Below are 27,493 nucleotides of genomic sequence, written 5' to 3'. Positions count from 1 at the left end.
TAAGCATATGGCAACCAACAGGATAAAATATGCAAAATGCAAATCAAACAAATTAAAACACAAATTCGAATTACTTAATTGCTTTTTAGGATATGATACGTAAATTTAATATATATATATGGTTTTTTCCTTAAATTACTTAGTGAAAAAAATGTATACCTCTTACAGTGATGCCCATTGATGAAAATATACTACTTTACTACTGACCCTCCTTAAAAATTTTGAATTCAAGTTAAGTAAAAGACTTCTTCTAAATCTATTTAAAAATATATTGTAGTTAATTTGCAACAGCAGAATATTAGTGCGTTAGGAAAATTAATAATTTCAGAAGAAATCCCGTCAGAAATTTAAACCTTCCTATGCAATGAAAGTTGTTTGAAAATAAGAACAAATAAAGAAGTCCATAAGATTATCTTTGATTTGAGCTGGAAGCTTTTATCCAGCACAACTGAGATTAGGTGTACTTTACGTGTACTACGTATTTGAATATTCTGTGTTAAATATTTAAAAATTTACATTCTGATGTAAGACTATGTCGAAAGCTCCAGTTATAAATATAGATAAAAAGAAATGAGTTTAACAGAATGGCTGGAGTTTTCGAATAATGGTATAGTCGTACATCTTTATAACTTTTCTCAATGCTCGATTTTCCAAATTTTATTTACTAACCGAAAGATTTTGGGTATTTGGATAAGTTTAAAATAAATCATTTTTGTTTATCGTCCCCATCTTTTTTATAGTTTTATTAAGGAAATACGAGTATGTCTTTGCTAACAATATAGTAAAATCCGATTTAGATTTGTTCTAGCATATGCTATTTTTGGCTGAGTATGCAGTAGTAAGTAAAATCTTCGGTATACACTAAACTTTTGAAAAAATATTTTAAGTATTTTTGAACTTTAAGGAATAACTTTGTGTGAGCGCATCTTTCTCGTACTTTTAGGAATTAAAGACGGGTGAACTATTTCGAGACTTTTGCCAAACTCTTTTTATTAAACATTTGTTATTAAGATATCGACTTACTAGCGAAATATTATCGATCAATCATTTTAAGATAAGATCAACCACAGGGGTAGAAATAATTATACGGGAAATGACGTAATATTGATGCCTTTCAAATAATGTTCTAATCAAAGTCGGTCAAGCAGTTCATGAGGTATGAAATTTAGCAATTTTGTCTTTAAGCAATTTAAAGTTAATAAAATAAAATTTTCGAATATTATTACTCGATATTCAGGCGAAATACAATGTCACTATCAAGTTTGGTCACAGTTTAAGAGATATGGGCACTAAACCCCCTAAGTGACGGATCCATCTCGTGTATAGTTGCAGACTACTACAGGAGGAATTATCAAATTTTCACAAGTTAGTTTACTGATTTTAGCATTTTGGTGAAGGTAATTTTGAAACCTTTTACGTTGTTAATAAATTTGATTATTATTTTGGATACGTCCCAGCTCTTTTCTTCACAAGATATAGATACTCTGAAGTTTTAATATTAATATCATATAGGTATTAATGTATATATATATATATATGTATATATATTATAAATTATATATTATGAATTCCTTTTTTATTCATTTTGAGTTAAGGTTACGAAGTTAGGCATGGGGCGGAGACGCTTCAATAGTCTTCTTCATATAAAAATCAGTTAGTGGCATGAAGCAGTAGTCCAAAAGTTGCGCACAGTATAAATTAATCATTTTTTGTTCGTAATAGTCGTGGTGTTATGTAATGCATTTCTACAGCTCTCTGAAAATGTATCTATGGTTGCTACTTATTACCGCACTTGCCCAAAAATCGTTGATTTACGTTTGAAGAGAATAAGAAAATAATTGTCGCGATTAGAAGTAATTTAAATCGTTAGCGTTTGAAGGAAAATTTGACTGCGATTATTGATTGTTTTCTCGGCAGCAGTCCGTAGGAGTGCGAACCACCATTCGGACGAGTTGTATAAAAGCAAACTAAAAGTTCGCCAATTGTATCGAAATACTTCCAACTGACAGTTCACGATTTAATTGTCACTACTCGTAAGTGACAACGAAAGCACAAAGTACAAAGACGGCATAATGAGTATATTACATGAAGGGCGCCGAAACTTAAAACTATTTTTGCTTTGCTGACACAAAAACATTCTTCACTGGCTATTTCCTCTTCTTAACCGAAATGTTTATTTTTAAATGTCAGGAAATCGTATGAGGTATCTCTGATTATTACAGTATGGGTACGTATTTACATACACGTACACATTCATGGTCAAGTAGGTCATAAGTTGATAATTATATTAATTGACTGGAATGTTCGTGAGTCAATCCTGGTCTATCTCAGCTTTTAAACAACTAGTTTTTATCAACATTAAAAATAAATCGAAAGATCTCTATACTTTATTAAAATAAATTTTAATTAATTAAATTGATTAAAATCTAAAGTCTATTTGTAAATAAAAACTGATAAATATTATTAATGCAACTAGACTAAAAAATTCTGTTCGTGTTAGGTTTACTTTATATGGAGGAGGACTATAGAGTCTCTGCATAGTATGAATAACCCCAACGACCAAGTTATCTTAAGAATTTACGATTACATATATGAGAAAAACAGTTTTAAAATTATATGCAGACTATTAGGGTATTATGCATTGTACTATTGTTAAATCTCTAAATAACTCCTCCTAATTTATGTATTCTCAGATCTCCAAGCTCCTCCCTTATGTGTATTAAAAAGCGCTTATGTGCATACTCTTCGTGAATTTGCATGTACCTTTTCACTTGGCTCACTAGATAATAGACTATTCGGTATTTAGTGTGGAAGAGAGGAATAAGATCGTTGTGTTTCCCTTATGTGAATTTCTTCGATTTTTGTATTTTTAGAAATTTAAATTTAGCGCTTCAATATAACCAGATGCCAACCGAAACGAAGTCAGTGAGCCATTAAAAACTATTTACACTCAATTTAATTAATGGCTTACCACTTTGTTATATGAGTATACATACATAGTGCACTTGTTTGCTGATTATGTAATTCAAATCGCACAATACTGTCTCATGTCTTACCATCGTTACATTCACGTGTACTTACTAGATTTACCTACATAGATATCTACAAAAACATTTAAAGAAAATGAATATTCCAAAAAAATTAAATGAATATGATTCACCTATAACGTATCAAAATCGAAACTCGGTCATGCAAAAGTCCAAGCGAAAAAGAAAAATATAAAATAACGAACACTTACAGAAATATATACATACTACTTATATATGTCCCAAAGTATACGCAATGGGCTACCCACCAAAACGATAGTATTTAAAGCTTAAGCGGTCATTTTATTTCACAGTGTTAGTTAGCTTTTTGGCAATTTTGGAGTTTATAAATTATATTCATATGCAGGAAACTAAGTTTATTTAAAATGAAAGCGGGAAATAATTTTATTGCACCGTTTATATGTATAGGAAATAAAATCTAACACTTAGAGAAGATAAGTTGCACCTCGCTCGTTTTCAATACTTGTTTTGGTGTGGTTGTATGTATGTACTCGTATGTGTTAGCGCGTATTAGCAATCACGACAAAAATGAACAGCCAGAAATAATGTATTTACTTAGTATATGCTTACCGGAGCAATAGGTGGGGCAACACTTCCTCCATTAGTCACAGGGACGTCGCTAAAACCGTGAGCATTTAGGGCTGACGAGATGGTGTTGGCACTTAACTTTGTGTTTCTGAAAAAGTAGATTGTTCAAAGGCATTCATTCAGTTAATTAACCAATCCAATAAAGAATTATGTATGTATGTAACTATTAGCTAATGATTCATAAGTTTCGCCGCAGGTTCTTTATTTTAAATTGCATGATCAAATGTGTTCGGCGATGTTTATTGAACAGATATGTTCACGAGTCTCGGAGATGAGCGTTTTCTGATAGTTATCTTCGAAGTAAACGTGATCCGTACATGACTGTTTTCGACCATAAAATAGTGTAGGGTTTGTGAACAGAACGAAACAGTATGTATATTTCCTCTTAAGAAAAAATAATTAATGGAGTTGATGAACATACATACATATGTGAGAAAAATCCCCCAATGTAATGCACAATACAATGACATTAACTCAAATTAAGAGAAATAGAGCTTACAATGTAACAGTAATAGGAGAAATTTCATATACAAATTTTTACATATTTATAACACACATACATACTTAGGAGAGGAAATAATAAAAATATCATTACAAAATATTACTTGCAATATAATAAAAATAACAAGTAAGAAAGTATAAATTCGGGTGTATTCGCACATTTCAAACTCTTGCAACTTGCAAGTACCAAAGCCGGGGAAATACCTTCAGGTATCGGCAAAACCTTATATTAAAAAATGTTCGAAAGAATTGAACATTTATTATTCGACAAAATCGTGAATGAATTACAATCAAATTTGGTACTTTATTAAGTTATAATATAAGTCATAGACTCAATTAGTTTTATAACTATTTTATTTCTTGTCAGCAAAAATTATATTAAAATGATCCTCAAAGGAGATATATCTAACACAAACATAACCGAAGAGGCTAAATTTAAGATCCTAATAGGGATATGACATTAAGACCAAGGTGTAGACCAACTCCATTTTTATTCAGCGATAAACCACTAATATAATAAGGTTTGTAAGAATAACGGAAATTAAAATGTAGTATAATATAATTTCACATATTTTCGGCATTAAACTAAAGTATATCCAATATTATACATTCAGTTAATTTTGCTAAGGTATCTTACATACTGACCGATATATACGATAGAAGGCCAACCGGAACATTGAAAATCTTTTATTAGGTATATGGAGATAGGAGTAGCATTACTACATATTATTAACAGAAACAGATGCTCTCTGAGTTTTATTAAGGTACCTTAGATACTAATAACAATTTATAAGGAATAAAATCAACAGAATGTTTGAAAAGTGTTATCCATTTTTGGCGCAGAGATGCACAGTTAGGAGAAAAACACTCTCATTCAATTTAATTATAATAACTCACTTATTGGCCGAAATATGGGGTATTAAGTCAGCCGGAAGTTCGAAAAGCTTTATATTAGGTATATGGGGACTAAGGACTTTAAGCCCCCTATTCGACCAAAGTTTTATCCTGACACATTGATTGCTGCTTGATTAGTATACTTGAAAGTGAAAGAATCAGATGGATTTTTAAATTGTGTTATATGGGAAGAAGGCGTGGCACTGGAACATAGGAATTTCAATGTAATATTACCTGAGATATGGGTTTTCACCTAAATGTGGACGGTGCCAAGCCCATCGTCTTAGTTTGACCCCGGCTCCTATAAAGCTCTTTCGTGCCGTCTCGGGTTAATATCTCTGATGTATATATTTATGGATTTATCGCGCTTTTAGTAGTTTTTAACAGAACCGGTATATGGGAAGTGGGCGGGGTTATCATCCGATCTCATCCACTTTTACAGAGTCGGTAGGCGTGCTTAAGGGTCCTGAATTTGGATATTGTATCTTAAGTGGTTTAGGAGATATGTACTTTAAACCTCTTAGAGGTCGGAGCCACGCCTATTTTTTAATCTTTTTAGACCACAGTTGGTCCTTGCTACTACGAGTCATTGTGCCAAATTGCAGTCTTAATTTAGTACTTAGTTATGGCACTTTATAGGTTTGGGATTAATGTTCCTCCCTTATTTTCCAAGGAACACGAGTACCAAGTTTCAGTACGATACCCCAATTTATTCAAGTTACAGCTTGCATGGACGGATGGACAGACGGACAAACAGACAGTCACTCGGATTTCAACTCGTCACGTTATCCTGATCATTTAAATATATGTATAATATATAACTCCATAGCTATCTCGATTAGTTTTAGGTTATACAAACAACCGTTAGGTGATCAAAACTATTATACTCTGTAGCAACATGTTGCAAGAATATAAACATTTTTTCCTGAGATCACTTATTTCTATCACTATTACTATGAAGTAACCGCCAATGGCCCATATCTATTTTGTTATACGTATAACGGATATATTTTAAGGTGAAGAAAACGTGAGAATTCTATTTAGAAAGACTGATTGCCATTTCACATATTTCATAAGCCTAAATGGAGTATTGCTGAAATTTGTAAACATTTTTTGAAAATTACAAGATGAGTAATTAGTTTGTAAATAAATAATTTTATTCTTATGAAAATAACTTCTATTTCATTAAGTTTTTTATTCCTATTTTATTATTTTAGTTTTCGATATAATATTTACTAAACAAAAAATAAAAAAATATGTAAACATATATCTCATAAATGTGCTGAATCAAATGTAATTAAATTTCATTTATATTTCAGTGTATGGTTCGATCCGTCAACGCTTAATTTCTACCTAGTATATATTAGATACCTCTATGTTCAACCTTGTCTTCTTTTATTAATCTCTATCGATATATACTTTAATAACAATATTTCGGCAGCCAAACATAATGAATTATTTGTGGCCTATGACCGAAAAGTAAAAATATTTATAATACTACAGAAGTTGCTTATATTACAATCGAAAGCGAACACTAACAATTGAGTTTTACGAATCAACTTTAAATACTTACGGCTTTATTGGTACAGGAACATATCCATCAGTGCCAGATGGTGGGTTCTGAAGAGCCGCGAGCTTAGCATGAATATCGCAGTAGAGTTTGTTATTGTAGTTGTAATACCCTTGATTCTTTAAGGAAGTTCCACAGGTAGCACATTTAAAGCACTCGACGTGCAAATTCTTATCCTTGATTCGCACAAACACACCCCTTCGTAAAAGGAACAAAAATCACATAAATCGTATTAGGTATTTTACATTATTTAAGGCTAAGTCTACGAATATCAGCAAAATCTCAATTGAACGTAAGACAATAAAAAAAGAGTTGGAAAAGAAAAAGTTTATGACATTAGTTGATTTAAAAAGTATAATTAATTGCTAAGCATAATATTTATGGTTGTAGTTCTTCAGAGTTCGACATAAATACATATTATGATTGAAGAATAACTAGAAAACCTAAAACCTGAATTTCATTGTTGGACTCTGTGGCAACAGCTTGGAACTCGGTAAATAATAACAAAGTTTAAGCAGAACATGTCCAATTAAATGATTTTGAACAAACTATTTTTACACTCTGAACAGGGTATATTAAGTTAGCCACGATGTTTGTAACAACCAGTAGAAACGTCAGAGACCCTATAAAGTATATACACATATAAATGATCAGCGTGACGAGCTAAGTCAATTTAGCCTGTCCATCCGTCTGTCTATATATATTCTAACTAGTCCCTTAGTCCTTTTTTCACCAAGAAACTGTTAATTTTTCAGAACGGCCGATTTTAGACCACTATATCATATAGCCATCATACAAACTGAACGATCGGAATAAATTGCTTCACCAAATTTAGCATTGGTTATTGTCTCCTAAGAAATTATTTAGATCGAGTCTCTATAGCATAAAGCTGCCATATAAACTGACCGAACAAAGTTCTTAAATCTTTTGTATTTTTTATGGGTATTATAGCTTCGCTGCAACCTAAGTAAACATTTTTTCTTGTTTTTTTTATTTTGATTTCTTTGATTACAAATATTAAGTAAAGTTATTATATTTGTCAATCTTATGGGGCAAATCATCAACAAGTATTTTAAATATGTTTAAAAAATCGAAATATTATCAGGTTTGATAAGTTGGTTCCCTTTAATCCCACAGCTTTTATGACCTAAAATTTTAAAAACTACCTCCACTTGACTAATATGTAAAATATTATGTTATACCACAATGACATGTTATGCTTAAATTGTTTAGAATTGCACGAAGTTTTGAGTGCCACGCAAGAACGCGATTTTTGATTGTGTGAGACGGTTTTGACTACAGTAAATCTATACATATAAATTGAGTCATATACACTGCTTAATTTAAACATTTAAGTTTAATCGCTTACTTACTCATTTTTTATGTTTGCAAATAACTACTATGTTATTCTATTCATACAAATGTAAAATAACACACAGTTATGCCAGGATGAATTAAACATAAAAAATTTAGACAATATCTAGTAATCTAATAAACGATTAATACAAATATGAATAATATTAAAAAAACATTTGCAGCCTATAATTACAACGCATTCAATTTATGCAAATACATATATCTACAAATGTAACCAAAATTTACGCGATTATACACTCGAAGTACATCAAATCGCTTACACAATGCCAACACCACATAATGCACATGTTGGATGACCGCTGGCCGACAATGGCCGCGGAGCGTCATCGTGCTGCAAGGCAGCGGCGGCTGCTTGCATTTCCGCTTTATATTCCGGTCCTTGCAATGCCGGGCACACTGGCATAATGATGACGCGCGGATCGGCGGGCTCAGACGATGAAGGTTTTGCTGACTGTGCGAGGCTGGCCCGCTGTGCCGAGTTCGAGCATAACTTTTTTTCTTGCAAGTTTGTACCAATGGACTCATCCTGTGGTTTCTCCTCTTGTATGGGATGTTGATGTTTGTGAGATAGTGGTGTACGATGCTCATTGCCTCCGATGGCGTGGCTTTGAGTCCAATAGAAATTTGCCGGAGCCGGTGGTTCTGTTTGAATTCATTCGAATTTTGTTTATTAAAACACAACTATTTTTATTATATAAGGTACAGTAAGTATGTGTCGACTAGTGAGGGACTCTTTTCAATGAAGTCCACTACGCTATTTCTTTATTCCAGATTTTTGTTCTGCTCTACCTATCTGTATCCTATTGAATAGATCTAACCAAGCTATGCTAACAATCACAACAATTACTTAAAGTAAAACATTCTTAAGAAAAATTAAAGGAACTAAATTTGGGTTTGAGTAAATTCATTTAAATACTTTACATATGTATATACCTATAACCATACGATTTCATGCATATTATAATAAAAAAAGTTATTGTTAACAAGTTAGGAAGGGCTAGGTTCGGGTGTTACCGAACATTTCATACTCTTGTAACTGACATTACGTATTGTATATATGGAAGATAGGGGAAGTATTGACCTGGTTTTATCTATTTTCGGCTTTACAACATATTATTAACAGAAAAATATGCTCTTTGAGTTTCATTAAGGTACCTCACTTACCATCCAATATATGTGGAGTAAAGGTCGGCCGGATGTTTCAAAGTTCTAAATATCAGTTATTTAGGGGTTAAGGCAAGTTTTCACTCAATTTTATCCATTTTAGGAACAAAGATACACCATTATTAGAAAAAACCGGTCACTCAATTTTATTAAGATAACTCACATATTGGTGATATTTGCGGAATAAAGTCAGCCAGAAGTTCGAAAATCTTTATATTAGGTATATGGGGGCTAAAGGAAGTATTGATCCAGTTCAATCCATGTTTAACATACAAGCATAATATTATCAGGAAAAGACTTTTTTCGAATTTAATTATGTATTTCACATATTGAGCAACATATCCATATATTCGGCAGCTGGGGCTTGACCAGTTGTAGCTCGATTGTGACAATTTTGAGCCATAACGTGCACACCTCAAAAGCACTATTTGTGCAAAGTTTTATACGGATGCTTTGATTAGTACTTGAATTTTATACTAGAAAGTGAAAAATTCAGATGGAATTTATAATTGTGTTATATAAGAAGTAAGCGTGGTTTTTGTCCAATTTAGCTCATTTTCACACTGTAATGTAAGAAGGTACTACCTGCCGAAATCAGTCTAGTAGGTCCCGAGATATGGGTTTTGACCTATATGTGGGCGGTGCCACTCCCGTTGTCTTAACTTGACATTGGTTCCTCCAAAGCCCTTTTGTATAAACTTAGGTGTAGAATTTAATGTCACTGGCCCATTTAGTTATTGATTTTTCGCGCTTTTAGTAGATTTTAACAAATCTGTTATATGGGGAAAGGACGGGGTTATTATCCGATTCTATCCAGTTTTACACTGTCGTGTTCTTATAGGATTTGTCCTTAGCGAATTCGGTTATTGTAGCTTTAGTGGTTTAGGAGATATGTAACATACATTAAACCTATTAGGGGACGGGGCCACGCCCAAAGTTTTTATATCAGAGGTTCCCCTTGTTATTGTTATCCCTATACCGAATTACAGGTTAATATCTTAACTAAGTGCTTAGTTATGGCATTTTAAAGGTTTTCGTGAATGGCGTTTTGTGAGCGTGACAGTGGTCCGTCTACGAACTTATTCTCGCTTTTTTGCCAAGGAACACGTGTACCAAGTTGCATTACGATATCTCAATTTTTAATGCGTCGAAAGTTTTTGTTTGTTTTTGGCACATACATATGTATATATACTTTTAATAATATTAGTTGCATGCATAAAAGCATACAAATTTAGTTTTGTGTTTACCGGCAATTTAGCTGTTACAGAGATATGTAAGTATGTGTATGTAATGCATCAATCACAATTATAATCTAAAATTTTTTAAATCAAGCCTTGGAGCCAGTTATAAAAATATTTAAAAGTAATTATTTTATTTATTTTTTAATCCGTTTTTCACATACAAAATTTTTTTGATGCTGATAACTTGTAACGTTAATAGCTTCAAGCACTATCAAATATATGGGTGTATAAGTATATTCTGTATTATATATAGAAAAGTACAAATATACATATGTACATACATACATACTTGTAAGTATATAGAGCAAAGGAATTGAAGTATATATGTCTATGACTTACGTTATGAGGCGTTCACATTCGTGACAAATATTTTGGCCTGTCGGTAAACCACCAGTGCTTGGGGGTTTTGGCGAATTTACCGGAGCGCTTACGTGCCTGGTGGCAGATGGCTGCTGATAGTGTTGTTGTGATGGTTGCTGATAATGTTGATGATGCTGTGCCTGTGGCTGGTATTGTTGTTGGTGTTGTTGGTGTTGCTGTTGGTGGTCTTGGTGAAACACTGTGTTTTTGTTTTATTTATTTACGAATAGTGGTTGATAATGGGGCGTTGGTTTGGCAGTTTGAAATCAGGCAAGTTTAAGTAAAAACGTGAAACAAAAAATATAAAATATAACATAAATAATACAGATGCAACGAATAAAAAGAGTTCTAGTTAGTTACGTCCGAAAGGTCAGCAAACACAAACAGTCTCAAATCCCTTCATTGATTTAATGCAGAAAAAACAATGCAAAATAAAGCTGTCTTACTATGTGAATATATTTCATGAAACCTACATAATCTAACATAATATAAGGAATGCAAAGCTGAATGTCGTATTCCCCTACCCTAAGTAGGATAATTGTATTTTTGTTCTGCTTATTATAAATAAATAAAAATATCATCAGATAAAAACAATATTTATCAAATAGATATACATATGCATATATACAAAATATGCCATGTATAAATATATACCATATATCAGTATTGAAATTGAGATACATATATATTTAAATACCCGTTTCTAATAGAGTCGTACCTTTTTAAGGTAATGCTCATGGTACAGAAGAGTTTCAAGGTCGAACGAATCAGTTTTTAAAAATGGATTCAGAATTAAATAGTGCACATATGTGACTTTGCTTAACATTTTTTTTTGGCACAAGCCTTTCAATTATGGAATTTATATCAAGTAACCTCTATTCACACCAAAATTAATCCTCCACATTTTACACCAACGACTTTTATATTTTTATTTAATCCTGTAAGCTATCAGCTAAAAATATATGTTCACCGTTGTTCAAAATGTGTAGAATGTGAGCTAAAGCGAAATAGTGTGCGAACGAGTCGTTACCTGGAGTCGATGCGCCAGTTTCTTCTTCGCGCAAGAACTTTAGTACTTCCGACTTGTCAGGTTGGTACTCCTTTTCATTTTTTTTAAAGTTGACACTGAAAAATGAAGTAGAAGGCAATATAAATATTTATTTGAAATGTATGCATATATCTATACAAATTATATAAGGATATACATATGTATATAAATGATGAGCCAGACAAGCTGAGTCGAGTAAGTCTGTATAGATTATTTATTTCAAAACACGGATGCAAACCGTTGGCCGATTACGCTTTTAGATTTGGTTTAATGGTATATTAAAGATTTGATGTAGCCGAAGTTTATTCTTGTTTTATATATTCTGCGGTGATAGTTAATTTCTATAGTAAGCGCTACCGTTGCTGTACTTTCTTTTTGTTATAATATAAGTGTTTTATAAAAAAAAGTAACAAACGTTGTGCTTATTATAAAAAGTTGGCCTTGTACCAACAACTAGGGTTCACTATCTTTTTCTAATGCTTAAAGCTTTTAATTTACATTTTCGATGCACAGCATAGTCGTACTTTATTTTGCAGTGCTAATCACTATGCTTTTACAAAGCTTAAATGTGCAATTTTCAGAAAATACTCGAATATACTTACCCAAGGACGCCGCCTGCCAGGACCTCAGCTTGAGCCGAAAGAGTTTCCGCAATAGATTCATCGCTGTAAATGCCAACTGGCGTGTTATATTGTTTATTGACGATACTTTTGACGTTACCGTCTCCGCCATTGACCTGAATATGAATTGAATACAGAAATGTAGTGCAACTCCATAGAGAATTTCGTGGCGAAAGTGATAATGAAACACGATATGATAATTGCGGGACGGTAATAAAAAAACGATTCAACAGAGACGATTATTATGTTGGTGTACAAGGGAGAAGATTTTTTTTATTAGTTTGCAAAGAATTGAATTTTCGTGAAAGAACTCTCCAGAGAGGATGAAATTTAATTTACCGCATGAATTCCAAAACATTATCATAGATCACCTTGTGGACGTCCTTATGTATGTACATATAGTTTTCACTTTAATACCTCGATAGTACGGCACAGCGGTGAGAAACTAGCTATTGGTAACTTTTAGTTTTTTTTTCTGTATATATTTATGTATTTACGTGTATGCATACCTTTATATGCTTGCAGAAGTATATGCTTGTTTTAATATGTATTTCTATTCGTCCTTTGTCAATTTGTCTTACATACAATCATAGGAGGATAGTTAATAATGTGGGAGCTGAATTTAAGCACTCAGCTAATTTAATTTTGTTTAATTTTATAATTGTCTTAAGTTTTCTAGTTTTTATTCAATTTTTTGAATGTGTTATAAAAGTTGTGACTAACAAAACGACTTCTCTTATTCTTTCTTTTATTTTTACCACATATCTGGTGTTAGTGACGTATCTAAGGTATAAACAATACGGTCTTAGATTTGTTACCATATACATACACACTATACTTTAATAATAATATTTAAAGATATATTGACACCTGCGTGTAGCACAAAAATTCGGAGACCAAATGCACATATCAGTATTTCTCAAAGTAGATACATATGTACATATATGATTCACGTACATTTTTTACATACATAGCGTCTACCAATAGGGATGGCGTGATTTTGACAGCTCGTTCCAGCCATGTTTGTTTACGGATTTGTGGCACATTTTGTCAGTGTATTCAGTAAGGTTTGTCATTTCAATATGTAACGTTTCACTTTGTTACAACGCTTGGAAATTCTCCAAGATCATTACGCAAATTGACGTTCTCGGAAAAATTTACAAACTCATGTTTATCGAAAAATCATCTTCTTAGATGAGGCTCATTTCTGGCTCATCAGTCAAATCCTCGTGTGGTTTAGACAACGCAAGCGCAAACCAAAAAATTTACCGTTTGGTGCGGATTGTGGTATGGTGGCATCATCGATTTTCGATTCGAGATATGGCCCAGTCAAATAGCGATATTAAATCAAAGGTTAACGCCAATAAACCAGCAACGCTCGAGGATATAGTCGAATTTCCAACCAATATGCTGCACCGGGTCGTCGAAAATTAAAGTAAACTTGTGGAGATATGCAAACTAAGCTCTGGCGACCTCTTGGCCGACATTTGGTTCATATTATAAATGGAATAAAATTATCTGCATAACAAAAAAACAGAACCTATTTTGACCAAATTTGAGTGTTTCATTCCATTTTAACATCACGTCGTTCTTGGTGGTAGACCCTTTATGTATACAATATACCAAAAGCTTGCACATGAGCATTCATGAGCGTTATCTGATGTGAAAAAACATCAAACAAATCCCATATGAGTAACCCTGTTGGTTATAGACGCAATTAACACTTATGGCCAATTTCACATAAAAAGTTTTCGACACGAAGCCAAGCAAAATGGTGGGCTACTCTCATCTTTTTACACTTCGCTAAGCAACAGTTGCCATTTTTATTAGAGAGAAACACTGAAAGCAAGGGTTCATTGTGGCATACCCTTTGTTTTCTTCGCTTCGTTGTTTTAGTATGAACTGTCGCGCAAAGCGAAGAAAGTTGTCGGTGAATGGGCCTTTAATCAACTTTGTCAGAAATGTCAGAGAGAAAAACCACATTAGTGATGACAAGTAAATTATGATTTACGACAATAGTATATTCATGGACATAAGTATACCTATACCCGATTACTTACAAATGGTCGAGCAGCGTTGTTGTAACCACAGCCAATGTGTTGCGAATCCTGTTGTTTGTGAGCCAGAGAAGTTTTCGTCACCGTTTGCAAATATGGAGAATTCTGCTGGGGCTGTGGGATGTTGCCGGTGGGTGTTACATGTGGGCGCCAAGTAGAGCCTCCTCTGATGAAAGAAATTAAATTAATAATATTAAGGTTCTATTACATATATCTTGAAACCAATTTGTTCGTACCTTTGCACAGTCAAAACAAAGTTGTTTCCAGAACGTACAACCACGTCCTGCGCATCTTTGTGCCGCAAATTGAAAACATCAACATCGTTGATCTTTAAAACAGCATCTCCCGGGATGAGCCCAGCCTTTTCCGCCAAACTGCCGCCATTTACCTGAGAGGCATTATTATAGTATTTGAGTGTATAAGAATTAAATTAATAATTGCATATTATATAAACGAATTAAAATTTTTACGTATGTATATCCTATTAAAATTTTAAGTTTGCTACTCCTTATGTACACATACTTATGCATTTATATACTATGGTATCCCTACAAGAAACTGCTGATGGGTTCACCAATACACTCACATTTTTGATGTCAGTCGTAACGGACTTTTAAACAGAGCTATATTCGAATTATATTGCTTACATGTGTAAGAATGAAATAGCTGAATGCTTTAGTACTGTCACCAGAGAACTTAGAAGAAATAATTCAAATGGCATATCAGTATTCCCAGTTTGGCGTACATATTATATTCTCATCAATATTCGCCGGTTGGTTATGTTATGAGAGCGTATGTGTACATATTCACCGCTGTTATAAAAACGAGAAATGTTATTTTCAAAAAAAAAACAATTCCAGTAAACTTATTAAAATTGTACGGTCAAATAGGGATAGGAAAGTCGACTCTGACTTTGGTCAATAATCGATCTTTAACTTAAAATAATCGACTTTTTAGAATCGAGTTTGAATGCTTCAAGTCGATTAAAATCGATCCTCACTCGATGACTTCGACTTTTCTGTCAACAGTTATAGCATTCGATGGTAGTACAGTTTGTGTTGTTTTCATGCACCGACTCTCTTATATTTTTTTATACCTTATCGTTAAACTAACCTCTTTTTGATTGGACAAAAATAAACATCATCGCTGGTATCCTTGGTAACCGGTTTAAATAAGCATAGTATAACATAACTGACGGAAATATAATTGTTTAATTTTTAAAAAAGTCGACTTTTAGCACTGATTAATCGACTTTAAGAGTCATAAAATTCCAAGTCGACACTAAAATCGAAAGTCGACTTTTCGCGCGCTGTTAAAATCCCTACGGTCAAATCGTCGACCATAATATAAAATATCTTCTTTAAAGAGCGTCTAACTCAGATTTGATTTATTTTCCAGTTTAACAAAGAAAATAAAGGACATTTTTGAGAACATCGTATAACACAATTATTTCACCGAAAGTGATACATTTCAAATAATACAGATAATTAAGCTCACTTTATTTTAAGATAAAGAGACACAACTTCGCAGAATACAACAGAAAATTTACAATTTATTTCAGCAATAACGACACAACTACAAATAGCACTCCTTAGTTAACGTAATCAACACAAGATAGGATAATGAAATTTCTTGGGTAGGTAGATATGTGTATTAAGATATGATATACATATTGAAAAAAAAATTTTTTTGAACATTTTTGAGATATGACTATTTTACAGTTAGTTTGCGATATGACCAAAATATGTAGAGTTTTTTAGTTTCAAGCAAGAGGATATAAAAACGATTGATTAAAAAATTAATAAACTCTGCCTGACCCCAAACCCAATTATAACTGCAATTTTTAAATATAAAATATTTCATATACATACATACAGTTACGGACGTGAGAACTTGCTACCCTCAGACAGCGGCAAAACGTATTGTAATCAGACAAAAGCAAATTCAATTTTGTGGAAAATGATGAGAAAACCATTGTAAAACATTCAAAACTAATTTACTATATATTTAAGAAAAAAAGAACAAACACCTTAACGTCCAAATACTTGAAGAAATTATTCCACATTTCTAAGTGGGAAATGCTTTCAAGATGGGTACAGTGGCAAGACAATTGATATTATGGATTGGCCTGCGTAATCTTCAGACTTAAATCCCATAGGAAATTTGTGGAAAGTATTCAAGGAATGCAAAGATCCAATGAAAACTAAAAAACAAAGGCTAGAATATGGGAAAAGGTAATGTCTACATTGTACCGGATTCCGCAAAAGAGGTATATTAAGTTTTCCAAGAGGTTTGTAACGCCTAGAAGGAAACGTCGGAGATCCTATGTGTCTGTATGTCTGTCTGTCTGTATATATACAAACTAGTTCCTCAGTTTTTAAACTATCGATCTGAAATTTTGCACCTGTCCTTTTCTCACAAAGAAGCTGCTCATTTGTCGGAACGGCCGATATCGAGCTACCATAGCATATAGCTGCCATACAAACTCGGAGGTATCTTCACGAAACTTGGCATGGATTATTATTTAAGGCAATAATCTAATCGCCGAAGAAATTGTATAGATCGGATGACTATGGCATATAGCTGCGATATTAAATAAACGATCGGAGTAAAGCGCTTGCATGGAAAATTTGTTTATTTGACGAGTTATCTTCACGAAATTGGGCACGGGTTATCGCTTAAGGCAACAAATTATTCTCCGCAGAATTTGGTCATATCAGATCAATATATCATATGGCTGCCATACAAATGGAACGTTCGGAATCAAGTTCTTGTAAGGGGCGTTTGTATTTGTGAAGGATATTAATATTAAGGTTGCACCGAAGTTAACGTTTTTTCTTGTTTTATTATAATTTAAGATTTCTTTTAAATTTGCAATGAAGACTAAGTTAAAATATAGTATTATTTTTAGTTGCTTTTTATCGGCCTTTGTAAAATCTAAATAGGGGACTCAAGATATCTTTTTTAGAACGATCTCACTGTGGTAATGTTACGCATACATTTCTTTGAAATTTGTTGAAAAGTTTCTCCTATATAAGATGTCATCCATTCCCATTATCCCATTGACCTGATGCGATAGTATAAAACAACTAATTCCTTTGATTAACTGGTTAATTCAATTTAACATTAATTCGGTCAGTTTTTTTCAGTCCCAGAAAACTTGTACACTTCTCTGGCAACCATGCAAAAGCGTTAATCTAGAAAGTTTCATTTCGATTCTGAATCGAATGAATTTTATTATAAAGTGCACCAAATGTTTATGAAGATCATCAAGTTTTGCAATCCGTAAATAATTTTGAATTAGTATCTCGACAACTCTGACCTCGAGTCATTTTTTTTAAAGGTATTGGATAAATTAATATTTCACTTAGCATCGTTTAGTACAAAAGTTTACTTTGCCGCATGGATGTAAAACATTTATCGAAATCATGCAAAACTAGCTGGCATACTTATATGTAATTATTGCCTGAACAGGGTATATTAAGTTTGCCAGGAAATTTGTAAGTGCCGTTTCAGACAGGGACGCAAAAGAGTCTCAAACCAGTTTATTGTGGGCGAGGGGACGACGAGGAAAGACGAAGGGACCGTGCCACTCGTGTTCGGGTGGCACGCTTTGTGTTCTTGTTCGTAACAGCTCGCTGCTACCCTTTTCAGCATTCCTTTTCACTTTCAAATCCTTTGAATGGTTGCAAGAGCGCTCGGTTTCAAATGAATTCGATCGCAAATTTGAGTTCTGTTATCTATTTTTGTATGTAATATGCAAATATGTATGCATAGAATAATAGAAATATTATGACAAATTGTAAATAAGGAGAAAATTAAGATATAGATTATGGAGTAAAGAAATTATGAATTTTTAATACGCAGTAAAGAAATTATGAGTTTTTAATACTTAAAGATTAGGAAATTGCTATTATAAATTTGGCCTTGAAAATATTAGTTGCGGATATTCAATACATTCTTGTGGATTAGGGAATTCCCGTCTTTAGTATTTTTTTGAGACTATTTAGCGGGTAGGTACTTGTATTATGCATATTGTTCTACCATATTCATGGTAATTCATTGCAAGCAAAATGTGTGACCATCATCTCAACATACAAATGAAATACGCAGCATGCAGTGTTGCGCGGTGTTGCGCAGTCGAACCGCACAAATATTTACGAACATTTTGTGAAAAGGAATGCAGAAAAACTAGACTCGAGTTGCTGGACTCTTTTTGACCGTGTGAATGCCCAGAGCGACACCAAAAGAAAATTTGAAAAAGATCAGACTCTTTTGCATCCCTGTCTGAAACGGCACTAACAACCCAGAAGAAAGCGTCGGAGAGCCTAAGAGGCTGACGTGACGAGCTGAGTTGTTTTAGTTATGTCTCTCCCTCTCTCTGTATATACGCGAACTATTCCCTCAGTTTTTAAAGTAACGAACTCAAATTTTGCATATTCGCTATTCTTCCCAAGAAGCTGCTTATTTGTCGGAATCGCCGATATCGGATCACTATAGCATATGGCAGCGATACAAACCGACCATCAAAATCAAGTTCTTGTATGCAAAACTGTTTTTGATTTAAGAAGGGTACTGTGTGCAACCAAAGTTAAAGCCTTTTTTTGTTCATTAGCAAAATTAATCAATTGAGCAGCTGATCCATTTATTGCATAAAATCGACAAAGGTAGAAATTAATACAAAACTAATTATGAGCATACGATTTTATATTTAAGGAAAGCACTTATTTCTTTCTGTTAACTATATATATGTATACATAAGTATATAAATATCATTTTAATTCATAATAAATTCTTGAAACAACCAGCACGATGTTTAATTGGTAAATTTATTGCTAGCCCCGAAAAAAAAGATAAGGGAAAATCACATAAGCAGCAAACAAGACAAAACAGATGATAAAATCTGGAGAAGCTGTTTTCTCCGAATAGCATAAGTAAACGATAAATTGCTGTGTAGTTAATTTTTTTAGAATACATAAACAACACAATGTTGAAGTTTGTTGTAAAAATAGATACATTGCAACTGTAGATCTGAATGTTAGAATATTGATAATATAAGATAAGTAGACAATTCTTAATATCGTCACGCTATGGCTGAACAATCGGACTCCCTGCACGTTCGATTCCAGGTAACTAGTAACTTCCGCAAGTGTTGTATTCGATATTATGTACGACCCCGAACAATTTGGGATTATAAACTAAAAATTAAATTTTTTAATTTGAATGAAGTACTCAAACGCGAAAAAATATTTATTTAAAAATAATTTCTATTTGTTATTTCTTCTTTATATTATTAAAATTTTTCTCTTCTATTTTTCAATACGGTGGTTGGGATTAAAAATGACAAGTAAATTTAAATTCGGTATGTGGGATTAGACTGTTTTTTAATGTTAATTCAAATTAATTCAAATGTTAATTCAATCATTATCAAACCATGTTGACGAGTATATACAACAAGTGTTTATTCTGACAATTAATGAAACTTCGTGGATTGATGTAATAAAGGTCCACTACCAACGAAATATTGCCGTCAGCATAGGGGCATTACGTACACTTGAAGATATGGTACTGCTTACCAGCAAACTGGTCACAGTTAATAACTTATATCAAATAAAAAGGACTGCAGTTCAAAGTTTTATTTTTATTTTTTCGGGGCTCATTGGTTAATGACGCGTAAATGTGCATTGTTCCGATACTCCTTAGCGCGTTCTAAAGTTGAATATACCATATGTGTGTATTACCAAAATAACTACGCCTTAATATTTAGTTAATAAAACACTAATATACCCAAAAAATATTACTATTTAATATTATATATAAAAAACATTATTCTATAAGTTTCTTTTTAAGTCAGTATAAATTAAAAAATCAATACGAAGACGTAAATGCCTATTTCCTGTAAAACACAAATAAAAATTATTAATTTATTAAAAAATAATATAAACGCACCATATTTATTAATAAAACTTACCAAACAATGTTTTTCCTTAGATAAGATTGATTGACGGATTCTCTTTGGTTAAATTTTCAACAATTTTTATTTTAATTTCTTATTCACAAACAGCTATTTCATCTGCTATATACGATATATGGTAGACTTATTTCTGTTAAGCACCTTTCAAGATCTTTGTATCGATTTGTTCATAAGTCTTCATTGACTTCAAAAAGCACATATCCTGAGAAAGTGTTTTTAGGGCTAAAATACATTGGAGCCATGGCTTAAAGTGCGATGTCACGATGAACGAATATCGAACTTATCCTTGTTTGTAATATTAAGTTAAGTACTGGAAAGTGTTATTTTCAGTATAAAAGTTATATTTCTATTATCTTTAAACTTTTATTGTTCCTTTATTCGGTAGCGACGGTGTTGTCGACTACCACGAACTATTTAAATAATAGTTATTTATTTATGATCGCTACTTTTACTATAAGTAGTTTGAATACTTATGTGCGTTGTGATTGGTAGCGACGGTGTTGTCGACTACCCACTAACTATTTAAATAATATTTCCGATTATGCGATAGCGACGGTGTTGTCGACTACCACGGAATTATGTTATTTTAAATAAGCACAAGTTGAGTTCCGTTCTTAAACTGTTTTATTAAAATAACATTTCTCTTATTTATAATCTACTATTACTATCGCCGCTACTGCCATTGACGCTGCTTTGTAAGGCATTGCGTTACATCCGCCGGTCACACGGTCGGTGGCTACTGCAAGGTGTTGAATTGCGGCTGTCGGTCATTCAGAAATCCAAACTGCATAGGTTGCAATTTTGGCAGTTCAAGAGACTGACTTAGTTAACTATTGTTAACTACTCCCTCTTCCAAAATATGGGCGTCCTCGGCCATACCCAACTTTTCCAGTACTCGCCGCACAGCCTCCGAAGTTTTATTTCGTCGCCGACGCATCAGTAAAACGATTAATCCGATTGTGGTTACGGAGATAATGGCACAGATTACGGCGGTAACGACTGGTGTAGCAATTGTTCGTATGCGTAGTTCGGAGATGCGTTGCAAGTTCTTTTTACTCAACTTGTGAAGGAATGGTAAGCTTGGCAGGGCATGATGGTAGGTTACGTTGAGTCGCGCTGAAGTCGCCAGTTGGGGAAGTCTCTTCGGATAGTCATTGAAGTTGACATGTTTTGTACCATTGATAAAGGCGGTGCGTTTAAACGTAATAAGGTAAGGGCCGTTCACAAAAATTTCAGGGCCATCATCTACGCTAACCTCGACCAGCGCATCATTTACCACCACTATACCGTCGTCTTCCATTTACGGCATCTCTACAGAACGTTATCATTGGCGTGTCAACGCAAGAAGTAACAGCGGTGATGCTACCTTCACAGTCAGCTATGATGTTATCTAACAAGTGCAATATACGGCCAGCATGCGATATGGGAAAAAATAGTAATATTTTTACATAGTAACTTAGTTCTAGGGAAGCTGATTACAAAAATTATTATTTCTTTATTCGCTAAAACCTTAACTCTAGCTATCCTAAGCAATTGGGTTATTGTAACTCTCTTAAAACCCTCCTTCATAACCGCCTCTGTAATAACTGTATCAAAATAACTGTATCGGAAGTTTTCATTTGAGGTTGTCCTTGTGAACCACCCTCCCCTTAATAAGAACGGTTGTTCCTAAATCAGCGTCAACCTTCTCTTCAATATGCAATGGGATGACCTTGTCGCCCAACCTCTTGTTGGATTTTTCTCCCACTTCGAAGACCATATTCTGGCGATAAGCGTTGCTCCGATCTATTTGCCTCGTAGCAATATTAGGGAAAATATGTGAACTGGCATGGAGGATTCCAATCGCCTTCTCCGCTAACAAATTAAGAGTATCTGTTTCATAGCCGGCTACATTTTCAGCTTCTATTTCTGCCGCTGCATCATAAGCAGCTTGATCGTGTTGATTTTTGTATTGGGATACATCATTTTTTTCTTGTGTCAAATAATTTACGCTCTGGCGTCTGTAATCAGACATTCTTTGAGATGCTGCCTCCCGCCAGGACACATATAGTTCCTGTAAGCCATCGAACTCTGGGACCGACTTAACTGCATCCAGCCCTTCATGACATTCGACACCGTCTATAATTTTTATTGGCTCGTAGGCCTTGATTTCGGGGGCTGTCACAGTTGTGAATTGGTTTGTAAGCTGCTCTATCCTGGCTTCGAATTCTTTTCTTTGAACCTGCAGTGCGGCACTAACGGCCGCATAGATAATACCTTGCAACTGCTGTTCATTCATATCTTGCCCGCGTTTGATTCGTTAGTTTAAGTCGACAGTTACACAGTCATACAGTTACAGTCAATACAAATACTACTAAAGAGTCGATATATGGCGGATATGAAAAGGGGTTTAACTTACATAATTATATTGAGATTTTCTTTCTTCTACGTTGATTGTGATCTTCTTTCTTCCTCCTTGGTTCCGATCTTCCTTCTTGCACGTTGCTTGTAATCTTTCTTCCACGTTGGAATGGCAATTTGCGGATTAAATTCAGTACTTTTCTCGTAACGACGAATTTCATGTACCGCGACAATGACGATGGGGTTTTGTTATTATTATTATTTTTTTTTGACAGCACTTTTCACGAGCCCCACGTTGGGCGCCAGTTATATTTCTATTATCTTTAAACTTTTATTGTTCCTTTATTCGGTAGCGACGGTGTTGTCGACTACCACGAACTATTTAAATAATAGTTATTTATTTACTATCGCTACTTTTACTATAAGTAGTTTGAATACTTATGTGCGTTGTGATTGGTAGCGACGGTGTTGTCGACTACCCACTAACTATTTAAATAATATTTCCGATTATGCGATAGCGACGGTGTTGTCGACTACCACGGAATGATGTTATTTTAAATAAGCACAAGTTGAGTTCCGTTCTTAAACTGTTTTATTAAAATAACATTTCTCTTATTTATAATCTACTATTACTATCGCCGCTACTGCCATTGACGCTGCTTTTCTAAGTTTCTGCTGACGCCTAAGCTTGTGTAAGGCATTGCGTTACATCCGCCGGTCACACGGTCGGTGGCTACTGCAAGGTGTTGAATTGCGGCTGTCGGTCATTCAGAAATCCAAACTGCATAGGTTGCAATTTTGGCAGTTCAAGAGACTGACTTAATTAACTATTGTTAACTTATACAAATCGCCCCCGTCGTCCATCTGGCTTGGTACATGGTACCTGAAAGTCTATTGTTAAATTATATCACTAACAGCTCAATTAATACTCCATAGTCATCTTGGACTATACATTTGAGCAATTCAGATTAGTAGAATTTGATCATGTTTTCTATTTCGGAAACAGCCAATTGCCAGAAGATAAAATTTATAGAACTTGACTGATATTTGATTCGAATACGCTTTTTAATATTAACTTATACATTTGATAGTGGCAGGCAAAAGTTAACAATTCTTCGCGTTCCAAACCGCCTTTGCCTGTTGTCTTCCTGATGAGTTTTCTGATATTTGCACAGCTAAAGCAGACAATAATTACATAATAAACCGTCATAAACTTTTGCATCGCATTTTGAAAATCATTTTTAATGGATTCCCGTTTTTCTGTGCGAATTCTTTGAATTGAGGACTTACTAATGGGAAATTCAGTAGTAGTTTCTAAAACAATTACAGTATCCCCCATACTTAAGTGACACCTGCCCAGCAACCATGAAGGCTTTCCGCGTTGATATTTTTGTTGTTTTGTGTTGCAAGCACCCGACTTGAATTGACCAATCTTCTTTTTACGATATTGTGCCCGTATCAGATGAGTCTTCTTCTATGATGATGTCGATGGAGTTGACCTTGCGATTTATTTAGATCACCGTTTCTTTTCCTCATTAGTTCTCAGGAGCGCCCTTTTTTCTTTATCGGTTTCTTTTTTGTCCACTTCACCCGGTCGACCTGGCTCCCGTAGTAGTTGCATAAAAAACTTATCTGAATTTGTTTTACTTAATTGAAGTGTATTGGCGGGGCAATCCCTTCAAATTCAATATAAATTCACAAGTTTCTTTACACAATTAGGAAAATTTTTTGTAAGTATAGGATCCTTTTCCTTATATATAATGCACTCGAGAATACTGACATTTACAGTGATAAAACTTGTTTATTAAAAGAAAGTTTTAATCCAGTTATTTAGTGTTTCGCAGTACCTATTAAAAATATATATTTTTTAAGACTGCGCAGTTTCACTGACATGTTTATCGAACAAAAAATATGTGTTTAATGTATAAGAAACACAAATTATAACATTTTTTGTTTATTTATTTGTTTTTAAAATTGTGCCTAGTATATAACAATAAAATACTAACAAACAATTATTTTCTAATTATTTATTGCTACTGTTCCCTTGCTAGGGAACCACCGAATTCACGCTTAGATGACGGTATATAAAAACAAAACACTAACAAACAATTATTTTCTAATTATTTGCTGCTACTCTTCCCTTGCTAGGTCGGAAAGTTTCTTGCGTTTTAATCGGATTTCTCGCCCTGCTGTTTCGATGAGTCTGGAAGCCTCCTCATTAACATGCTGTCCAAGCCTAAGTTCTTGAGACTTTGCAATTGTGATTATTTCCTTTACCACTGAATTCACGCCTAGATCAAGGTGTAAGTCAGCAAATCCAATGTACCAAGGAGCATTAACAAAAGTCAATAGGCAATAGAGCTTTGACTTCTACAATCCCATAGTTGGGCTCCGTAGGCCCAAACTAGCTTTAGAGCTTGATTGTATATTAACAACTTGTTTTGGGTGGTAAAGTTCAGCAAATTTCATATCAAGCTCACTCCTTATTTTTTACATGCTCTTTCCAGGGAAGCTTAGCATCTAAGGTGATACCTAGGTACTTAGCACTGTTATGATATGGTATATGAATATTATTTATATAAATTGAACGATATGCCGATTTTTTCAATGTAAAGTCGACGTGAACTGTTTTGGAGTCGTTTAATTTGATGCGCCATTTAGATGCGCCATTCGTAATTGCATTGACTGCTGTCTACACTCATGGAGTAGATACTGAGGTTAATTCTCCAGCTGCTAATAATGCGGTGTCATCCTCTAATGTCGCTGTTACATAACTTCAGTTGGAATGTTACTGGTAAAAACCAAATAAAGCATTGGCCGCAATACGCTTCCCTGGGGAGCATTCGCTTCTATCGGTTGCAAGTTAGAGTATTAATCCTATTATCCTCATTAGGGAGGGGCATCTGCAGTTTAAATTTAGTGGTCCCGCCCCATAATAGGTTTAATGTGCATATCTCCTAAACCGCTAAAGCTATAATAACAAAATTCATTGGAAGCAAATGTTTTCAGCACTACCTACAGTGTGAAAATGGGTAAAATCGGGTGACAACACCGCCCACTCCCAGTAAAACCGTACTGTTAAAAACTAATAAAAGCGTGATAAGTCAAGCACTAAATACGCCAGTCATTAAATCTTATCTCTGAGATGGCATGAGATGACTTTATAGGAATCGCGTTCAAAATTAGACAGTGGCCGTGGCACCGCCTACTTTTAGCACTATATGGGTGAAAACCCATATCTTGTAGCTTGAAGGATGAGAATCGCCGCAGTTACAACAATTAGCAGGATCTTTTTCAGCTTTGCTGCATTCAATAGTTGAAGGTTTGTCTCCACATTTCACACACCTCGGTGATTTACCGCAGAAGTTTTTTGTATGTCCAAAAGCTTAACAGTTTTTGCACTGTGGAAATAATTAAGATGCTTTAATAGGCTCAACTTTGACAACGGTACTAGGAATGATTTTGATCTGATGGATTTTCCTAATGTCTTCGGTAACTTTGAATACTACTAAAAACATATCTAGCGGTTCTTTAGTCTTCCATATAAGTTTATTAATTGCATTTAAGACAGTAAAGCCTTGAGCTTTTAAATCGTTTAAGATGGACTGTGCATCACCTGTGTGGTGTAGATTTTTTATCATTACCATTATTTGCCTATTATGTTTATTCTCGTAGCTAAACCAATGTACATTATTATTTGACAAGAATTTTGTTGTTCTGCGATAATAATATAAGATTTCATTAAGTTGTAGGCGCCGTTACTCAAGTAGTTCGCGTGTGCCAGCTGTAATAAGCAAGTATTGACAAGTTTCGATGCAAATCGGCACGGTTTATCGTAATCCTACCTACACCAAACTCAGTTTCCAATTGTTTCGATATGATTGAAACAAATTAAGAGGGTATGCGACACAAACAAGGAACTTTATTTTTTTTTTTGGGACACCCTAATGTATGTATATACACAGGATATTTTTGGTTTGCGAATACTAAAAGCGAAATATCTCGCTAAAATGCAACATATTTTTGAAAAATTTAAACAGACTCATTTGATTTATAAATGTAGATATGCATACTTATGTACATATGTATAAACGGCCGGTCCAGCAAATCGGCGGTCAAGACTATTAATAAAAGCCGTAAGCGAGACGTGCGCAAAATCACTCTATTACGTCTTCACAGCGACCTCCATCTTGACGGAGAAAAATTATTATTTAAATATACGCTAAAATGTTCAAAAAAAAAATAAATATAGAAATAAACATACTAATACATCTACATTAATATTATATTTGTACATAAGTGTACAAATCGTGGAGATATTATATGTATTTACATAATTAAACGTTTTTTGTACAAACCTTCTGCACAACCAGTGGTGTGGAAAAATCTACACCACCTTGCAATCGAAAGCCCCAAGGTTGGGCGTCGAAACGCGACAACTTGATTTGTAGTAACTGGGGCTGAGCCATTTTTCTTCCTCTTTCCTTGCAGTTTTATCTGTAATGAAAGAGAAAAGAAAATTTTATTCATGAACTTAAAAATTAATACAATAGCGAAATAAATAGTACAACAAACCAAAAATATTCAACGACGAGTTTTTCGAAAACAAAATAATAAAATTAGCCAAGGTTAAAATAAAAATTCAGGAATTCACCGAAAAATTGTAAAAACTAATAGTAATAAAAAAATTCTGTACACCCACGAGAAATTAA

The 27,493-nt window shown here is 33.9% G+C and overlaps 1 protein-coding gene and 1 long non-coding RNA gene across 21 annotated transcripts in view; both read right to left on the bottom strand.

The window, feature by feature from the left end:
• Zasp52 (Z band alternatively spliced PDZ-motif protein 52) overlaps positions 1-27,493 on the bottom strand; it is a 76,050-nt gene that overhangs the window by 20,491 nt on the left and 28,066 nt on the right. For 17 of the 20 annotated variants that reach the window (XM_036371982.2, XM_036371983.2, XM_070108152.1 and 14 more), the window contains 8 exons: positions 27,140-27,278; positions 14,704-14,855; positions 14,471-14,633; positions 12,393-12,526; positions 11,773-11,867; positions 8,238-8,619; positions 6,604-6,798; positions 3,618-3,723 (listed from right to left, as the gene is read on the bottom strand). In XM_036371982.2, the coding sequence (XP_036227875.2) occupies positions 3,618-3,723; positions 6,604-6,798; positions 8,238-8,619; positions 11,773-11,867; positions 12,393-12,526; positions 14,471-14,633; positions 14,704-14,855; positions 27,140-27,250 (1,338 nt within the window). In that variant the 5' untranslated portion in view covers positions 27,251-27,278. Of the gene's footprint in view, positions 1-3,617; positions 3,724-6,603; positions 6,799-8,237; positions 8,620-10,721; positions 10,942-11,772; positions 11,868-12,392; positions 12,527-14,470; positions 14,634-14,703; positions 14,856-27,139; positions 27,279-27,493 lie in introns of all 20 variants that reach the window. The other 3 variants (XM_036371994.2, XM_070108150.1, XM_036372096.2) reach the window with 1 other exon arrangement.
• On the bottom strand, positions 21,048-26,992 carry LOC138856977 (uncharacterized). Its single transcript, XR_011395954.1, has 2 exons — positions 22,840-26,992; positions 21,048-21,831 (listed from the first exon to the last, which is right to left on the bottom strand). It is a non-coding gene; the product is annotated as an uncharacterized lncRNA (long non-coding RNA).

The sequence above is a fragment of the Bactrocera oleae genome, chromosome 4, assembly GCF_042242935.1.
Source record: "Bactrocera oleae isolate idBacOlea1 chromosome 4, idBacOlea1, whole genome shotgun sequence".
NCBI lineage: Eukaryota > Metazoa > Arthropoda > Insecta > Diptera > Tephritidae > Bactrocera > Bactrocera oleae.
The sequence above is the reverse complement of the archived record's forward strand: the minus strand, read 5'-3'. Positions and strand labels throughout refer to the sequence as shown.